The sequence below is a fragment of the Corvus moneduloides genome, chromosome 29 (genome assembly GCF_009650955.1).
Source record: "Corvus moneduloides isolate bCorMon1 chromosome 29, bCorMon1.pri, whole genome shotgun sequence".
Classification (NCBI taxonomy): domain Eukaryota; kingdom Metazoa; phylum Chordata; class Aves; order Passeriformes; family Corvidae; genus Corvus; species Corvus moneduloides.
The window spans coordinates 3094165-3111618 of NC_045504.1; the positions used below are offsets into that span (position 1 = coordinate 3094165).

The window sequence follows — 17454 nt, forward strand, 5'->3', positions numbered from 1 at the left end:
GGGGCTATGTCCTTAGAAAAGAGGGGAAGTGGCTTCTGCTCCCCCGGTCCCCTCACAGGTCCCTGTCCCTTCCCTCAACAACGTCAAACGCAGGGGCAACGTCGTCCTTCACCCCCTTTACCCAAAAACACACAACGGCAATTTGTTTTAAAAAATATGTCTTTAATGGGGGTGCTGAGGAGAGTGAGGGGAGCTGTCCGGCTCGGGGGCTGCGGGGCAGGAGTGGCCGCGGCGCAGTGGCCAGGCTCAGTCCGTGGACTCGAGCACGGACTCGCTGAGCGCCAGGTCCCAGTAGTGTTCGGCGCTGTGCTTCTTGAAGTGCTCCCGCGCCATGTTCTCCGTGGGGCACTGCTTGAACTTCATCTCGCCGAAGCTGCGATCCTTTGCTGTGCCCTGGCGGGAGACAAGGGGTGACGTCCTACCCGAATTCCCACCCTCTGCGCAGGAAACGCGGCTCCGGGGACGCGGGGAACGCAGGAATACGTGGGGTTTTTTTAGGCTACAGCTCAAGGAATGTGATGGAGAGTTGGATCCCACCTCAGCCCCACGCTGGTATGGGACCACCACCATGACTCACCTCCCAAACCAGAGAGCACTTGTTTGTTTTCTTAACAGACTCCTCGTCAGACTCATCATCATCTGGAAAAACCCCACCAATAAAGCCCATTTAGCCCTGAAGGTGGAGCAGGACTCCCCCCTCTCACAGCAGCACGGCATCGCTCACCCTCTCCCTTCGTGTTTGACGTCTGCTCGTCCCACTTTATTCGATGCAGCATAAGACGTTTGAATTTCTTCTGTGCTTTCGGGCCTGCAGAAGAATCAAGACAACAAAAATCCCTTAACCTGCAGTTGGCAGAGGTTCCCTTCCTCATGGAATGATCCGGGTTTTCTGACCGGATTACTGCACCCTGCAGTCATTGCTAACCCTGTTAGCGATGTAATTAAGGGAGTTTCTAATTGCCTCCTCACTTCCTTGTCCTTCCCTAACCCTGTCACCGATTTCCATAGCAATTCCCGCTGGAGGCAAGCTCCAGAATGGTCCGTGGTGACCCAAGCCTGCCTAGGAGGCCTCACCTCCTTCTACCACCACCACGTTGACATCTTTGTGCAGGACCACCACGCCCGTGAGGTACAGCTGCCCAGCATTCGCCTCAATTTTGAATTTTTTTGCTGGATTGCTCAAGTTTCGGACCCTAAGGATAAGATGAAAAAAACATCAAATATTTGTGGAAAACCAGAACTATTTTCCCAGCCCTGAGAGGTCCCTCTCTGCCCCAACTGGGCCAGGACAGAGCTCACCTGGGAATGCACTGAACTCCCTGAGCTCACTCACCTGTACACAGCTATGTGAACTCCCTGTGAAACATCTTCCTTGAGCTTTTTCACCTTCTTGGCTTTCCGCTGCTCTGCTGTGAGCTTCCTTGCCGCGTTTGCTTCCTCGTGAGCCCTGGAAGCAAACAGGCAGCACTGAAAAGACCGGTCCTAAACAAACCACCAGCGCTAAATCCATCCAAAAATGTCCCAAAACGTCGCAGCACAAGGTGCCACCTACTTCTGTCTCTTGGCCATCTGCGCTCGGACGTGAGCTTCCACCTTGGTTGGGTCCTGGACAGCTTCCGTGCCCAGTACCCGCATCAGGTTGGAAATCCTCACTGCAAGGGAACGGAAGAGGAGCTGGGAGGGCTCCCATGGGACATGGCAGTGGGAGAGGCTCCCATCAGACACCTTCTTCCCACCAGAGCACTTGCAGACACGCAAACCCACCGTCCGTGCGTTTCAGATCCATGCAATCCCAGACAGCATTCCCAACACATCCGTGCCTGGACAAGGCCTGGCTGTCACTCACCTTTGGGCTCAGGCGGTGGCATCAGGCCCAGCCTGACCTTCTCCTGCAGCTCCTTCTGGGCTTCTCGCCGTGTCTGGCGCCGTAATTTCTTCTGCTCTTTCTTTGTTAAATACACACCCAGGGTCACCGGCGTGTCACTGTCCACTGGCAGGGAAATGAGACCATCAGGAGAGTGCCCTGGAGGATACGGGGGGACACGTGGCCCCCCTGGGACCAGGAGGACACAGCCAAACCCCCCAAGCCAGGGCCATACCCGGGGGGTTGAGCTGGGCCGGGTGCTCCACCAGGTTTGTGATCCCGAAGTACTCGTCCTTCTTTGAGATCGCCCCGCCTTTTCTAGAAAGGAGAGAGTTGGGCATCATGGCAGAATTCCCAGCACGAATTCCTGCACAAATCCCAGATGGGCTGAAGGAGACCCACAGTGAGACGGCGTTAAGGTACAGGTGTCTCCCCCCATTTCGGGGTGCAGAGGCAGGTCCCACATCCACGGGGAACACAGCTCGTGCAGAATGCTCATGCTTGGAAACCAAACCAAACCTCCCCAGCTCTGGGCTAAAATATCCCCCCAACTCCACAGCCCCCAGAGAGACTTTGGGAGCAAACCCAGTGCCTGGATCTTGGAGATGAGAGGTGCAACTCAGTGCTCAAGCACGAACGTCTGGCCTGATTCCCCACGTGCTTCCCAGACCCACGGCGTTATCCCCAGGCAGCTCCCGGAATTCCTGCTGTGGCAGAACCACCAGCACCTGGAAATACTCACAAATCCAGGCCGTTGGGGATGATGTAGGAGTCCCACCACTCGATCTCTGGGATCTCCCCCTCCTTCAGCTCCTTCTTAGGGGTGATCAGAGCCAACTTGGTGGAAGTGTGAATCCCAGTTTTCCTGGCAGCCTGGGAGATCTCTGCCTGCAGCTTTTCTAGCTGAGCCTGAGAATGAGGCGGAAGATGGAACAGAAAGGTCATTCCAAAACAGCAGAACCTCTGTGAAAAGCTGAACACGGATCACCTGCTGAATTATCTGGGTCCTTAAACAACCTGAAGCAGACTGCGAGAGGAACCACACAGCACGTGATGGTGAAGGGAAGCTCCCAAGCCTGCCAAAACTCTGCTCTTACTCCTGAGTCCTTCAGGACCATGGAACTTTCCCAAAGGAACATCTCCCTCTAAGGACTGTATCCCTGGGCTTTTGCCTCTCCCCTTCTCCCCAACAACCTGGAGCATTTTAACAAAATTCCTTTTAAATCTCCACTTCCGGGTTGATCCCTCACCCAGAAAGGGATCTGTTCTCTTGGGAACTTCCAATGTTTTGTCAAAAGAAGGAGATTTTGCCTTTCAACAGGTGAAGACAGTGGTGACAAAAGCCTTTACACACACAAGCCCTGACTTGGGCACCCTCCCCACAAGAACAGGGTTTTTAAGGAAAAGTTTCAGGTGACTTTACTGGAAAACTTCTGAATCAAAGCCAGCCCAGGTCCCTTCCCAGCCCAGGAGAGGAGAATCCCCTCCCAGCCTTGCTCTCATTAGCAGGACGAGACCTCTGATACCTTCGTTCGCAACCTCTGGGCAATTTTCTCAAATTTGCCTTTTTCATGGAACTTAAAGGTGCGTTTCTGCCGCTGGGCCGGGGTTATGGAGACCCGGGGGTCAAAGTACGTGTTTGACTCCATGTCTTCCGAGGGCTTTTCCTTAAGCTGCTGTTTGAACTGCTCTCTCTTCACCGCTCGGATGTTGGCCTTTAGGGTCGGCATGCGGTGAGTCAGCTCGATCTCCTTCCCGGTCGCATCCACCGTCCGGCCCTGCTCATCCAGGATCAGCGGCGTCGGCTTGGTCTGATCCTTCAGCTCCACTTTCCTGGGGGCAGGACAAGATATGTTGCATTCAAATGTGAATACAGCACTGATTCAAAGGAAATTTGAGTTTATTTCCACAGTTTCCATATTTTTACAGCCCATCTGTACTGCCAGAAGGGACTCCAACCTTGCGAGCACAAGCTGGGAATCTTGGCCAAGGGAGGAGGAACCTCCATTTCACCTCCTTAATATAAAATTGGTTCCTTCAGCAGCGGTTAAAGCATTGCTGGGGACCCAACAGCACCAGAGAAACCCTTGGCCAGCCCCTGCCCGGCATTCCGGCGTCCGCCCCATCGGGTACTCACGGCGGCGCGATGCCCATGGCGTGCAGGTTGGCCAGCCCCACCATGTTGGCGTTGCCGATGAGCCCTGGTTTCAGGGCCAGCTGAGCCTGGATCCGGGCCTGCAGCTCCGCAGCTTTCCTGGCCTTCTCGATGGCATCGTTCATGAACGTGGCTGCCTGCGAGGGCTGGATCGTGTTGCCGATGGGGAGCCGTTCCGATTGGGACGAAGAAGAAATTTTGGGCTGTTGACAGAGAAGGAAGTTTTGTTCCAGCACACCCAGGCCAACGTATCACAGCTGAAACAAGGACCAGGGACATACGGGATTTGCCCAAGGCCTCCGGCAGGTACCTGTGGTGTCGGAGGACTGATGAAACTCAGCTGCTTTTTCCTCTCTTCAATCTGCCGGGTGGCTGCCTCCATCATCTGTTTGATCTGTGGGAAAGCAGACAGTGAGTTTTTCTTTGCCATTGGGATATGATTCCTCCATTTGGGATATAAGTTAGGATAAACTCTACACCGTGTTGGGACAGGGCCCAGCTAGACTGACCTGGAGCTTAGTCAGCATCCCTGGGCTCTCCGACGGCGGGCCTGGAATGACTTCAGGCTCATCCTCAACCTCCTCGAACCGGGGGATGCGCCGCTTCTTGACGCCAGAGGATTCCTTGGACACCTCCGAGTCATCACCAAACACATCCTGATGTAAAGAAAGAGAAGAAAGCTGTGGTTAGAATGGAGCATTCTCCTCCCAGAGCACGATTTGAGACAAGAAACCAGCAGCATGTCTCAGCTCCGGCTCCGTTCAGCAGAATTCCGGGGCAGCACGTGCAGGCTGAGCCCACGCTGAGCCTGGGCCCTGGTCCTCCACCAGAGAAACACCAATGACGTCCATGCAAGAACGTGAAGGGCAGGAGACGTCGCAGGGATGCGCCTGTGCAACGGCCGCCACCGCTCCCTCGGGTGCTCAGAGCGGGGGACTGGCACTGGGGAGATTTCAGGTCTCAGCAACATGGAAAGATGGAAAAAGCCTGCCCGGATTTAAGGTCTCAGCGACATAGAAAGATAGAAAAAGCCTGCCCAGAGCTGACCTGACTGGGATAAAAACATCTCCACGTCTTCCACCAACTTCAGAGGGTTTGGTGAAGGAATCTGCACTGTCCTACCATGCAGCCCTCCCAGAAGGAGGATGCAGCCCTGGAGCCGGGGAGGATTGGGACACCTGCAGCATTCCCTCACACTCCAGCCCAGACCCAAGGCCAGAGCCACTCCAGAGAAGCACAGCTCAGAGAGCACATGGAGCAACAAGCCTGCTGATGGGCTTTCAGCAGCATCAGGTCACCAAACAAAAGGCACGGTACGTTTTCCACAGAGCTCTGGTCAGGCCCAGCCCAGCACGTGTGGCTGCGGCCGTGGATTCCATCGTCAGTGCCTGGTTTGTGCATGGAAACCTGGATCTGTCCGTGTGGTGGGTACTGTAGTGTGTGTGTCAAGGTGTTATTTGAAAAGAAAATATACACACCGGTTGTAAGCGTTAGTTGCAATCCCTTCTTCACTACAACGGTTCATATCCTACAAGGACACTTCCTCAGCCACACAGGTACTTCTTGGAAAACCTACAAGTTCAAGAGAAAGGACTTGCCCATAGTATAAAGTGTGGAAACTTTGCGTTCAGTTCCTGACCTTCCCAAGCCATGACCTACCCCAGAGCGAACCGAGGAGCGGGAAGCGGCACGGCAAGTGGCGCTGGGAACCATCACTGCCCGACGCTATGGGATCTACGTGTGCCAGGACAAATTCCTCTCCACAGCCTGCGCTGGGGCAGGGTCAGTCAGTCTGCAAGTGCTGCCATGACCTGACCACCTCAGAGACCGGTTTGTGCTTCTGCAGGGTCTGGACAGACCCAGAGCGTGATGGAGAAGTTCCAAGAAATGTGATTCCAGAGAGAAGAGTGAGGATTTGGCAGGAGGGACACCCCTCTCCACGCCAGGAGCCAAGACAAGAAGGATCAGCTTCTGCTGCTGCTGCCCAGCCTCTGGCTCAGGCCAGGCACCCCTGCGGCTTCACTGGGGAAGGGTCCCCTGCTGCACCCCCAGCTCTGCTCCTGCTGCCAGCACCAGATCCCTTCTGCCAGCGCCAGATCCCTCTGCCAGCACCAGATCCCTTCTGCCAGCACCAGATCCCTTCTGCCAGCACCAGATCCCTCTGCCAGCGCTTGCTCTCCAGCCACCCCACCGGGCTGTCACCACGCTCCTGCCACCATCACGTGATGGCACTGCCAATGTCCCCACCTGTGCCGTGCCCCCGAGCTGGCCCAGGGGAGCAGCTGGACCTCCAGCCCTGCTCGACCCTCGCATTCCCACAGCCCCGGGGACCAGCCCAGCACCCGCTGCCACGGAGGGAAGAAAAGCAAGTTCCTGGTGGGAAACAGGGAGCGCAGGCAGCTTGTCCCAGCGCTCCCAAAGAGATCCAGATCCTGAATGGGATCGTTGTGGCTCACCGAGGTTCAGTGCTGACCACAAGTGTCAGGGAAAGCCAGACTGCCGTAAAATAGGAACCTCAGGAAGAGTGAAAGGCAAATCACTGAGTAGGAGCAGCACGGAAAGGGCCTGTCAGGCTCAGCAGAGCGATGGGAAAATGCAATTCTAGAGGATGGTGAGCAAAGTCCTCAAGAGAAGAAAGGAAGTGAAAACAGCTTTGGATGCACAAGCCTTGCACCATCCCAGACAAGGGAGAAACACCAGAGCTACGGAATCCCAGCTGGAATCAACCCTGTGCTAGGACAGGAGCTGCCAAAAACCACCTACAGTTGATTCTGGGTGGAGAAAGGGAATGAAAACCCACCAGACCATCCACCACGGAGCCACACGCGGGGCAGAGAGCGATGGGAACGCGCTGGGAGCAGCTCTCCCAGGCTCCAAATGAAAACACAAGCAGAAGGAGCACCGAGGAGAAGGGAGATGCAGCCCTGTGGATTCGCTCCGCCAGCCTAACAGAAAGCCAAAGCCAGGCTTCCACCTCGCTTTGGGAAAGAGAACCGCAAGGTAAAGGCTCCCACACTTCATCACGGAGAGGAGTCGTTTCTCTTGAACGTTCCAAGCTGTACCTCTCTGGAAGAGGAGAGTGTGCCAGAGCACCAGTGCTGCCTCCAGGCCACCCAACCACAGGAAAAAACAATCAATAAGCAATAATCACCTTTAGCTCCCGCTTCCGGGTCCGGTCGCTGTTGGATTTGGAGTGCCGAGAGCTTCGTCCTTCCTCCACTGCCTCAAAAAGCTTGTCTACAAATCGCAGGGTGGAATCATCCAGGAAGGGTTTCAGGTGGTCTGGAAAAGAGGAAAATCCTATCAGTGCAGAATTGTGAGCTTGGGGTGAGCAGGAGGATGGAGAATACACAGAGATTCCTTGGAAACTGTAGAACGCTTAAATGTGATTCAACTCTACAAACACAGGGAGGCCTCTGAGGCTCTGGAAGCCTCTGGGATCTGTGGATCCTGTTGTCAGGAGCTTTAAACCAAGGGATTAAGGGAGTCCGGGCCTCAGGCAGAAGCAAAGTAGGGCTGTAATGGGCAGAAAAAGCACCCTGGTTAAATTACCGTTTCCAATTCCTTAACAAGGAATTCGTTTTCACTTACTGGATTTTGTAACGTGTTCCAAGGCTGTCCATTGCGTCTCGTCTGGTGGATTTGCCCATACTCACCTCACGGAGGCTGAGAGAATTGCCCTGTGCCCCTGCCCCTCCACCCTGGGAAGGCTTGGGCCGCTTCACAAACCCAGCTCGGGACCCCCCACGGGACGTACCGGCCGCTTTCTTCTTGTCCATGCCCTTCCCGACGCAGTTGAGCGCCGCGGTGACCACGGTGGGCTCCGAGAAGCCCAGCACGCGCTTCACCGTCTTCTCGATCCATGGCTTCAGCTCGTCCAGCTCCCGCTTGGACAGCGACATCTCTGCCCGGGGCTGAGCGGAACCCCCCGGCTCGGACCTGCAAGGAGACACAGGCCATAAAACAGGGTCCTGGGGCATCGTCACCTCCGTGCCCTCCTCCCTCAGGATCACGTCCACGGGTGGGAAAAGCTCCTGGAGACCGTTTGTGCTCCCTTGTTTTTAAACCTTGGGCTAAAACGAGCCAAGCCCCACGAGGAGGAAGGTCCTGACCCCGCTAGGGGACCCTGGACCTGCTGCATCCCACACGCGTTCCCTCGCGGATCCCGGACGGACGCTCCACAGCGCTCCTGTGCTTCCAGAAACAGCCCAGGAATGTCTGCTCTCGGGACAGCCCCTCCCCGAGCTCCCCACATCTCTCCATGCTGCCAGGCCAGGCATAAAGGCCTCCAAGCCCCCCAGATCCCTCCGTGGGGTTGCTCTGTGGTTTGGGAAGAGAGATGCCCTGCGAGTGGAACACGTGGCACAGGAGAACCTGCCGCTCCCACTGACCCTGTGTCAGGGGCACACACCAGTCTGAGCCCCTTCCCCGGCGTGCAGCCCCAAACCCGGGCTGCTTCCTGGCACTCGCATCCCCTCACATCCTGCAGCGCTCACAGACCGGGCTGTGGCTGCAGCCGCTTTTAACTGGCTCCAGGCCCTAATCGGATCTGGGAACCGCGGGGAAAATCTCCTTAGGGATGAGCTCAGCCATGGTGGTCCCTCTCCAGGAGTCCTTCCTGGCACTGGGAGTGGGATCCTAGGGTTCAGTTATCCTTCTTGGACCTGGGAACGGGGCCCCGGGGGTCAGTCCTAACACAGATCCCCTGAATTTCAGGTCCATGAGCAGTTCCAGGAGGTGACTGCTGCTTCCTGCAGGGCCCGGGCTCCCTCCAGAACCTGGAAACCTCCGCGGGTTCTACTTTTCCTGGCAGCTTCCTCGGAGGCAGGTCCAAATAGAGCACAAACCCGGATCCTGGCGTTTCCCCCAAGAAACTGTACAGCAGAGGCTCAGGACAAGCAGAACTAACAAATTACGGCCCCGACGCATCAATAGCTCCGTAATGAACCACAAAACTCGTGGAATTAGAGCCGGCTCAGCCTCCACCCGACCTGAGCTCCAGCATGAGCGGCAGGAGATGCAGCAGCTTTACGGCTGCTTCCCTGGGAAGCCCGGGAGCGCAGAGCCGTGCCCGTGGGGAGCAGCTCCAGCAGCCGCAGCGCTCCGAGGGCCCGGGGGGACACGAGCCCCGTAACCCCCCTCAGTATCACTGAACGCGTACCCGAGCACCGCCCGACCGCGCCGGGGTTCCGCCGCCTCGTTCGGCCTCGGACGGACGGACGGACGGACGGAGACACGGGGCTCCCGCCGACCCCGGTCCCGCGCACCTCAGCGGCCCCGCAGGGCCCGCAGCCCCCGCCGAGCTGCTGCGGCCGGGGCCCGGCCCGGCCCCCTCAGCGCGGCGCGCCGGGCGAGCGGCTCCGCGCGGGCCGGGCCCGGGGCCACCTCCGCCACCGCCTCCCTCCCAGCAGCCCGCCCGCTTTCTCCGTCCCCTCCACGCCCTCGGAGGGAGTCCTGTTTTCCTCGCCGGCCCCGTTCCCTCACCCCGGTCCCGGTCCCGGCCCGGCGGCCCCTGACGGTGACGGCGCGTCGGGGCGGAAGCGGAAATGGGCGCGCGGCGCGTGCGCGGCGCGCGCGGGGCGCCGGGAAGGAGGGGTCCCGGGGCGCGCGCGCTCGGCCCCGCCCCCGCCCCGCCCCTTCCCCCGCGCCGTCATTAACCAAACTCAATTAACGGGCATCAGAGCGACAGGGCTTTATTGGGGCCGGCTCCCCTCAGCAGCCCAGCCACGGGTCCTGCCGGCTGCTCCGCGCCAGGAAGGCGATCTTGCGCGCCATCTCGGTGCAGTACACCCGCCGGCACGCCTCGAACGCGCGCCGCCGCCGCGCCCGGCTCGGCTTCTCGTAGTACCGGGAGCGCCGCACGGCCTCGGCCACGCCGTCCTGCGCCAGGATCCTGCGGGAAGGGAGAGAACGGTGACAGCGGCAGGAAAGGTTCTGGATGTGCGAGGAGGGAGGAAGAACCACCGCACGCTGCGAACACTGGGCACAGCTCGGTCCCCATGAGCGCCATCGGCTCGTTCTCCTCGCCGTCCATCCGTGAGGAGAGCGAGGAGGGGAAGGAATCGCCCCCGCTAAGTTGGGACTAACGAAGGTGTGTGCGGGAGCACTCAGCTCAGCCGTGGGATCATCTCCTCCTCCGCTTTCCAAGGAATAGCGCTGCCCTCGCCTGGTTCTGGGCTCGGTTATTCCTGTATTTCACTCTAGTGACACCCACATCAGAGGGGGCGGCAGGACGTGGAGCTGACGAGAAAAGCCCGGCATGACCCTCCCGTTACCTCCCGCTTAGGAAATCCCGGTTCTGAACCCAGTGCGTGAAGGAACTGGGGCCCCTCGGGCCCAAACGCCGCCCGGCGCCGCGGTTCCCCCCGCTCCTCACCTGTTGAGGACGCCGTACGCCGCCTCCACGTTGCCGCTCTGCACCATCACGGTGCGGCCCACGAAGCGCAGGTGGTTCGCCATGGCCGCACTGCTGCGGGACGGGGCGGCTGGGACCGGGCGGCCCCGGCGCTCCGAGGAGCCAGTCCCTCCTGCCCCCTCCCCGGGACACGGCGGGAAGGGAACCCCCGGGACAGAGAAGGGCCGGTCCTTCCCACCCCGCTCCCGGGGACGCGGAGGGCCCGGTCCGCCCCGCAGAGCCCCAAGGGAACACAGCGAGGATCCCCTGCCCCACGAACGGTCTTGGCGGGGCGCTGCCCCTGCCCTGCGGCTCCCCCCGCCCCCGGCTGGTCCTTGGTCAGACCGCTCCCGGTAGGGCCCCGGCCGAAGAGTCGCGGCCCTGGTCCCGGTCCTGTCCCCAACTGACCCCGGTGAAGCCGCGGCCGCTCCGCGCCCCGACCCGAGGCGGCTGATGGCGGAACTTCCGGCGGGAGGGACTTCCGGTCCGCCGGGACTTCCGGCGGGGCAGGGCCGGGGTTCGGGGCAGCGGCACCGGGGGGGACACGCGGGCTCTGAGCGGGCCCCGTGCGGGCCCCGGGCCTCTCCCTCCTGCCGGCCCTGGCCGTAGCCGGGACTGGAGGCACCGTGCGCCCTCGGAGTCCCGCAGCGGAGGGGGACGAAGTAGCGCCAAGGGCTGGGGGCGGCTCTGAACCCCCCGGGGACGGGACTGCCCCGGGGACAGGAACCCACCCCCCGCCCTCCCAAGGCACAGAGGACACGACACCGGGTGGCCCCGGCCGCTCCCGCGGCGTTTATTGCTTCCATCGTGGCCGGCCGTGGGACAGCCCCGCTTGGGAGGGCCGCAGCCCCCGACAGCCGCCACCCCTCGGGGTCCGCAGCCCTCAGCCGCCCACCAGCGCTCTGGGGGGGCCATGCACGCCCCCAGCCCCACGCCGCGGGGGGAAGGCACAAGCCCGGGTGGGCCCAGCCCCCGCGGGGAGGGGGCTCCGCTCTGGCCAAGGCACGCGGCCGCCCCGGGGTTGGGGCTTCTGGGGGGGTTCGGGGCCTCCCCCGGTCAGTCCCGCCCGCCCGCGGGTCTCACTGACCACCGGTAAAAAAAAACAATCAAAAAAGGCAAAACCAAGAAATGCAGAAGAAATTTTCCCCCCCCCCCGAGCCGGGGGGGGCGTCACACGTCCGGCGCCGGGGGGGACTCCGGGGTCCTGGCCTGGCTCTGGGGGGACCCCCGCTGCTTTAACGACCCCGCCATCCCCACGGGGCCGGCGAGGGCGAGGTCCCCGGGGAGGTCCCCGGGCAGGCGGCAGCACCGGGGAGCCCCGGGGGGGCCGGCGGGGGGGCGGCGGCGGGGGGGAGCCGCGGAGGGGGCCGGGTCCAGCGCGGGTTTGGGGGCGACGTGGGGGAACCAGAGCCGCAGCATTGCCTCCACCTGCAGCAGCGTCCCCAGGTACCGGGCACTGCGGGGAGAGAGCTCCTGTCACCCTCTGCGGGGGGGCAGCCACGGGGGTGTCCCCGTGCCCACCCCCGGGGACGTCTGGGGCACACTCACCCCATTTCTGGCTTCTGCAGGACCCCGATGATCCGCTGAAGCCGGTCCATGGCCACGCTCTGTTGGAAGCTGCTCAGCCCTGGGGAGTCCCAAAATTACGTGAATTCTCCGTAGGGGAAAAGGGGTGTCTGGGGGGAATATGGGGGGGGCGGGGGGAACCCACCTCTGTCATAGCGGCCCCGGCGCAGCCCCTCCAGCAGCTCCGCCAGCGGCCGGATGAAGCCCCGGAGCTCCCGGCACTGCGAGGAAGGGCAGGAGGGGGTGACTGGGCTGCACCCCCCAACCCTCTTATCCCCCCTCACCCCCCACGCACTGCCCTCTCAGCCCCCGAATCCTGCTCATCCCCACCCGCTCGTTTCACGTGGGGAAACTGAGGCACACCCAGGCATCTTTTTAGGGGACCAAGCCCTCCCCCACCTCCCATCTTTGGGGGTGCCCCTTCGTTTTCTGCCAAAAACTCACTTTTTGGGCGAAGAGGCGATCGCCGTCGTTGGGAGGGGCATCCCCCCCCTCTCCTTTCCGCGGACGCTTCCCCCCGCGGGGTGATGGCGGCGATTCAGGGTCTGCTCGGTCCAGCCCCCCCGGGCGCTTGCGGCCGCGCTCAGGTTTGGGGGGGCTCCGCGGGGAGCTGCCGGCCTCGGCCTCGCTGTCAGAGGCCGGGGAGCCGCAGGAGCAGGCGCGGGCGGGGGGCTCCATGGCGGGGGTGGTCCCCCCAGAGGAGCCTCTCCCTGGGTTCCGCTCCAGCAGGGTCACCCGGCCGAGGCTGCCTGGAGGAGGGAGAGAAACGGGGAAAAAAAGGGGCGACATCGGGCAAAAATGGAAGATGAAGAACTGCCTTGTTCTCCCGTGGGAGTGTCACCCCCAGTGACACCTCCCAGGGCCCGGGGGGGCAGGTTTGGCATCTCCTCAGACAGGGTGGGGGTGCAGGGACCCCTCACCCAGGACCATCCCCAGTGCCAGGACACCTCCCCCAGCCCCGGCACACCCCGGCCCCGGGACTGCCCAGTGCCAGGACACCTCCCCCAGCCCCGGCACACCCCGGCCCCGGGACTGCCCAGTCCCAGGACCCCCCCACCAGCTCCCTTCACTCCATCGCCTGCCGCCCTCTCCCCGGGACTGAGATCGCCCTGCAGGAGCCCCACCCGTGAAGGGGACCCTCCCCCCCCCGCACTGGGAGCCGCCGGGACCACGACCCGGATCCCCCCACTCAGCCGCGGACCCCACAGCCCCGTCACCGGGACCACCCCCGGCCCCGGTCACCCCGGGTCCCACCTGCTCCCGGCTGCAGCTGCGGTGGTGCCGCTGTCCCAGTCCCAGCGCCGGTGCCCCGGTGCCGCTGTCGCTGCTCCCGTCCCTGACTCAGTGCCGGTATCACTGTTCCAGTATCACCGGCCCCGTTCCTGTCCCGGTGCCGGTGTCCCGATGCCGTTGTTGGTATCGCCGTCCCCGTTTCCCGTGCCGCTGTCAGTGTCCCTGAGCAGGTAACGCTGTCCCGGTGCCGGGGTCGCTGTCCCGGTGCCGCTGTCGCTGTTCCGGTGTCCCGGTCTCTCTGTCCCCGGTCCCGGTCCCGGTCCCGCCCCGCCCGCGGCGGCCCCACGCGGACACGTGCGCGGCCGCACGTGCCTCCGTCTGGGCTCCGCCCCGCCGCGCTCCCATTGGCCGCTGCGCCCCGCGAGGCCCCGCCCCCTCGCTCCCGTTGGCTCGCTGCCGCCGCCCCGCGCTGATTGGCCGGAGGGCGGGGCTATGGCCACGCCCCCCCGCGCGGCGGTGCGGGGCACGCGGCGCTGGGCAGCGCCCCCTGGCGGGCGGCGGGGGGGCTCTGCGGGGTCCCGGGCCCCGCCCCCGCCCCACCGGCCCCGCCCCCCGTGCCCGCAGCCAATGGGCGGCGGTCCCACGGCGCGTCTCGGCCAATGGGCGCGGTGGCCCCGCCCCCCGCCGTTACATAACCGGGGCGGGGCGGCGCGTGGGCCCTCACGTGGGGGCGGGGACCCGCGTGACGTCAGCGCTCGCGCGTGGGGACCGCCCGCGGGGCGGGGCTCCTCGGGGAGGGGGCGGGGCCAGGGCAGCGCGTGCGGGGTCTGCCCGCCGCTCCCCCCGCGCGCTCCCAACCCGAACCCCCCCCCAGCCCCCCACCTGCCCCCCAAATCCCGCCCAGGGCCCAGAGCCCCCTGCCCGGCTCTCCCGCCACAGGAGGCCCAGGGTGACCCCCAGCCGCCGCCACGCCCCCACCCCACGACCCTCCACAAGGCCCGGGGCTCCCCTCAGGCCCCCCAAACCCGCAGAGCCCCCCAGAGTCCCCCAAACCCCAGTCCCACAAAGCCCTCACCCCACAAGCCCAGAGATTGCAGCCCCAGAGCCCCTGGAAGCCCACAGCCCCATCTCCACCGTCCCCACACCCCGACACCCCGGGCATGGCCCCTCCAGCCCTCCCCGTCCCCCCGGGGGGGCCCGTCCCCCTGGGTGGGTATTTAGGGCCGGGCCGGTGGCACCCGGCCCCCCTTGCCCCTCGCCATGCTGAGTGTGCTGCTGCTCCTCGGGGGCCTGGCCCCCGCCCTGCCCGCTGGTGAGTCCCCCCGGGGTGCCCCTGGCAGATCCCGCTCTGGGGTGCAGCCCCAGCCCCCCCAGTGCCCCCATGTCGGGCCAGGGGGCTCAGCCGAGCGCCCACCCCAATGCCTCTGCTGTCCCCCGCAGGTCCCCACTGGACGTACGAGGGTGAGTGGGGCCCCACCCAGGGAGCCCCCATTTATCCCCACATCCCGAAACCACCCCCACACCCCCTGAGCTGCGGGGCTCACATGGGTGTCCCCAGCAGGTAGGGAGGTGCATGGGTGACAGGCCCCTCTCGATCCTGGGCACCTGGGTCCCCCCAAATGGGCAGGAGGTGGGGAGGGTGACACCCCCCCCTCCCCTGCCTGCACACCTGGGTCCCCTAAAACAGGCGGGGGGGGAATGGGTGCAGCCCCCCATTTTCCCCGTCCTGCCCCCCCCCTCGCCCCCCTCGCTCCAATGGTCCCTTTGTGCTCCTTTACATAAGGCTCCTGCTGCCAAATCCAATTAGGATCCGGCCCTGGCCAAATCCCGCTAAGCCCCATCCTGCCGGGCCCAGGGGACCCATGGGTGCCCCCCCGGCCCTGCAGGCTCGGCTTTGTCCCCGCTCCCCCGGCCGGAAAAAATGTCCCCAGCAGATTAACGAGGCCCTCGGAAATGTCACCCGTGTCCCGGTTCGGGAGGCCCCGAGGGCGTTTTGGGTCACGGGGCCCCGCTGGGTGAAGCAGCCCCCGGGGTGAGGGGGGGGGGGGGGTCCCACCTGGGCTCCGGTCCCCCTCAGGGCCCCACGGGCAGCAGCACTGGCACGAGGGACACCCGGAGTGCGGGGGCCGGGCGCAGTCACCCATCGACATCGCCACGGCACGGGCGCAGCCGGACCCGTCCCTGCCGCCGCTGCAGCCCGAGGGCTACGAGCGCCCCGAGAGCCCTCGCCTGACCCTCGCCAACAACGGCCACACCGGTGAGCGCCGGGCGGGAGAGCCGGGGAGTCCCCGGTGTCCCAGCCCTGCTGACCCCCTGTCCCGTAGCCGTGCTGGCGCTGCCGCCGTCCCTGCGGCTCCGGGGGCTGCCCCACACCTTCGCTGCCGTGCAGCTGCACTTCCACTGGGGCCGGCCCGGCCACGCCGCTGGCGCTGAGCACCTGCTGGACGGGCACCGCGCCCCCGCCGAGGTACCGGCGGGCACCGGCCACGGAACAGCTCCGAAAATGGGTCTGGGGGCGGGAAATGGCTGAGGAATGGGGTGGGAAAGGAGCACGGGAACCGGCCTGGGGTAAGGAAGTGGCATGGGAATTGTGTGGGAAATGGCTGTGGGAAGGGGTGTCGGTGTGGGAAATAGCATGGGAACAGTGTGGAAAATGGGTTTGCACTGCGGGAATTTGCTGCAGGGAATGGAAAAGGGGTCGTGGTGAGGGAAATGGGTCCAGGGATGGGAAACGAGTGCAGGGAGGGGATGGGGTGCAGAAGAAAACGGGTGGGAAATGGGAGTGGGAGCAGGTCCGGGAGCGGGCAGCAGGTCTGGGCACTGCGAGAGATGCTGGGATGGGAGCTGGGGCAGGGGGCTCAGGGGGTTCCCGCTGTGCTGCAGATGCACGTGGTGCACTTCGACGCCGAGCGTTTTGCCGACGCCAGCGCGGCGCAGCAGCACCCCGGCGGGCTGGCCGTGCTCGGTGTCCTCCTGGAGGTACGGACCCCACACCCACGGAGCCCCCCCGGCTCCCCCAGCCCCTCACTGACCCCCCCCCCCGCTCCCCCAGGTGGGCGATGACCCCCACCCCGCCTACGACAACATCCTGAGGCACCTTGGCAGCATCCGCCACACAGGTGAGGAGAGGGAGGGGGTGGCAAAGGCAGAAGGCAGGGGGGGACCCCAAATCCCCCTCCCGGCACCCCCAACTGCTCCCCCCCACAGGGCAGACCGTGGCCATCCCGTCCTTCAGCATCCGGGACCTGCTGCCCACGCACCTGGACCGCTACTACCGGTACAACGGGTCCCTGACCACCCCGCCCTGCTTCCAGAGCGTGCTCTGGAGCCTCTTCCCGCAGCCCGTCCGCATCAGCCGGGCACAGGTAGGAGCCGCTCTGGGGAACCCCCCGCGTTCGGCGAACATGCCCCCAGCGCTGCCCCCTTCCCCTTCCAGCTGGAGCAGCTCCAGGGAAGCCTTTACTCCACGGAGGAGGCTGAGCCCGAGGAGCCCCAGCTCCTGGTGGACAATTTCCGGGCCCCGCAGGAGCTGAACCAGCGCCTGGTGCTCTCGTCCTTCCCCAGGGGTGAGTGGAGGGCTGGGGAGGGCCCCCTGCACCCTCCCACGGCTCCTGGAGCCCTCGCCGGGCACGAGGCGCTGGTCCTGATCCGCCCTTTCCCTTACAGAGCCAGAGGGATATTCCACAGGTAGGGCCAGGCCGGGACTGGGCGGGGGGGTCACCCCCGGGCCCCCCTGACCCCCCGGTGTCACACAGGTGAGGTCATCGCCATCACCTTTGGCGCCGTCGCCGGCTGCGTCGGCCTCTTCCTCGCTGTCCACTTTGGGGCCAAGCGGATGCGGTGAGACCCCCCCCAGCCCTCAGAGGGACCCCCGCAGCACGGGGGCCCCGATCTCCAGGGAGAGACTCCCCCCTCACCCCGCTCTCTGCCCCGGCAGCGCGAGGCGGGCGCAGGCGCAGGACGTCGTGTTCAAGGCTTCCTCCCGCCGCTCCCCCATGGACGCCGGACCCTCCCACTGACCCCTGGGCTGGGCTGGGAGGGGCTCCCGCTGTCCCCCAGCCCCCCGCCCGCAGCCCCACTGCAAATAAAGCCCTTTCCCCCTCCTGGTAGCTCTTTGTGGGGAGGGAGTGGGGGCCTTTGAGGGGCTTTGGGGCTGGATCCTGTCACCCCCGAGAAACCAGGACCCCCTGGGTGCCCCCCAGGGCTGGAGCAGAGCACGATGGGGGGAGCGACCCCTCTCCC

The 17454-nt window shown here is 64.1% G+C and overlaps 4 protein-coding genes across 6 annotated transcripts; 1 reads left to right on the top strand and 3 right to left on the bottom strand.

Moving 5' to 3' along the window:
* Nucleotides 1–141: 141 nt before the first annotated feature.
* Nucleotides 142–9579, bottom strand: PRPF3 (pre-mRNA processing factor 3). Its single transcript, XM_032093676.1, has 16 exons — nt 9504–9579; nt 7777–7958; nt 7171–7301; nt 4529–4675; nt 4330–4413; nt 4002–4222; nt 3391–3697; nt 2607–2773; nt 2100–2182; nt 1847–1990; nt 1553–1652; nt 1334–1447; nt 1075–1193; nt 725–808; nt 578–639; nt 142–393 (listed from the first exon to the last, which is right to left on the bottom strand). Exons 2-16 carry the CDS (start codon nt 7919–7921, stop codon nt 247–249), a joined length of 2055 nt encoding a protein of 684 aa, XP_031949567.1. The 5' UTR covers nt 7922–7958; nt 9504–9579; the 3' UTR covers nt 142–246.
* Nucleotides 9580–9686: 107 nt separating this feature from the next.
* Nucleotides 9687–10923, bottom strand: MRPS21 (mitochondrial ribosomal protein S21). Of its 2 annotated transcripts, none has more exons than XM_032093679.1 (3): nt 10822–10923; nt 10396–10485; nt 9687–9912 (listed from the first exon to the last, which is right to left on the bottom strand). In XM_032093679.1, the coding sequence occupies exons 2-3, from the start codon at nt 10476–10478 to the stop codon at nt 9732–9734; spliced, it is 264 nt and encodes an 87-aa protein (XP_031949570.1). In that variant the 5' UTR covers nt 10479–10485; nt 10822–10923; the 3' UTR covers nt 9687–9731. The 2 variants fall into 2 exon arrangements, with proteins under 2 accessions (XP_031949570.1, XP_031949571.1); XM_032093680.1 differs by having other exon boundaries at nt 10396–10488; nt 10822–10916.
* A 254-nt stretch (nt 10924–11177) lies between these two features.
* CIART (circadian associated repressor of transcription) lies at nt 11178–13662 on the bottom strand. The gene is made up of 5 exons (XM_032093678.1): nt 13234–13662; nt 12424–12728; nt 12125–12200; nt 11962–12040; nt 11178–11869 (listed from the first exon to the last, which is right to left on the bottom strand). Exons 2-5 carry the CDS (start codon nt 12655–12657, stop codon nt 11584–11586), a joined length of 675 nt encoding a protein of 224 aa, XP_031949569.1. The 5' UTR covers nt 12658–12728; nt 13234–13662; the 3' UTR covers nt 11178–11583.
* A 585-nt stretch (nt 13663–14247) lies between these two features.
* CA14 (carbonic anhydrase 14) lies at nt 14248–17315 on the top strand. 2 transcript variants are annotated; one of them, XM_032093435.1, is made up of 11 exons: nt 14248–14524; nt 14653–14673; nt 15290–15469; nt 15537–15679; nt 16096–16191; nt 16265–16331; nt 16420–16577; nt 16739–16778; nt 16879–16899; nt 16968–17052; nt 17150–17315. In XM_032093435.1, the coding sequence occupies exons 1-11, from the start codon at nt 14473–14475 to the stop codon at nt 17229–17231; spliced, it is 945 nt and encodes a 314-aa protein (XP_031949326.1). In that variant the 5' UTR covers nt 14248–14472; the 3' UTR covers nt 17232–17315. The 2 variants fall into 2 exon arrangements, with proteins under 2 accessions (XP_031949326.1, XP_031949325.1); XM_032093434.1 differs by having other exon boundaries at nt 14255–14524; nt 16649–16778.
* The last annotated feature ends 139 nt before the right edge of the window (nt 17316–17454 follow it).

Excerpts from the sequence above, each read along its gene's own strand:
- PRPF3 (XM_032093676.1), bottom strand. The coding sequence starts at position 7,921 with ATGTCGCTGTCCAAGCGGGAGCTGGACGAGCTGAAGCCATGGATCGAG. Across the intron at positions 7,302-7,776 it reads GGACAAGAAGAAAGCGGCCG|ACCACCTGAAACCCTTCCTG; the intron begins GTACGTCCCGTG and ends CCTCTTTTCCAG. Across the intron at positions 1,194-1,333 it reads GTTCACATAGCTGTGTACAG|GGTCCGAAACTTGAGCAATC; the intron begins GTGAGTGAGCTC and ends TCTTATCCTTAG.
- CA14 (XM_032093434.1), top strand. The coding sequence starts at position 14,473 with ATGCTGAGTGTGCTGCTGCTCCTCGGGGGCCTGGCCCCCGCCCTGCCC. Across the intron at positions 14,525-14,652 it reads GGCCCCCGCCCTGCCCGCTG|GTCCCCACTGGACGTACGAG; the intron begins GTGAGTCCCCCC and ends TGTCCCCCGCAG. Across the intron at positions 16,332-16,419 it reads TGGCAGCATCCGCCACACAG|GGCAGACCGTGGCCATCCCG; the intron begins GTGAGGAGAGGG and ends TCCCCCCCACAG.
- MRPS21 (XM_032093679.1), bottom strand. The coding sequence starts at position 10,478 with ATGGCGAACCACCTGCGCTTCGTGGGCCGCACCGTGATGGTGCAGAGC. Across the intron at positions 9,913-10,395 it reads GCGTACGGCGTCCTCAACAG|GATCCTGGCGCAGGACGGCG; the intron begins GTGAGGAGCGGG and ends CCCTTCCCGCAG.
- CIART (XM_032093678.1), bottom strand. The coding sequence starts at position 12,657 with ATGGAGCCCCCCGCCCGCGCCTGCTCCTGCGGCTCCCCGGCCTCTGAC. Across the intron at positions 12,201-12,423 it reads ATCGCCTCTTCGCCCAAAAA|TGCCGGGAGCTCCGGGGCTT; the intron begins GTGAGTTTTTGG and ends CCTTCCTCGCAG. Across the intron at positions 11,870-11,961 it reads CTGCAGAAGCCAGAAATGGG|TGCCCGGTACCTGGGGACGC; the intron begins GTGAGTGTGCCC and ends CTCTCCCCGCAG.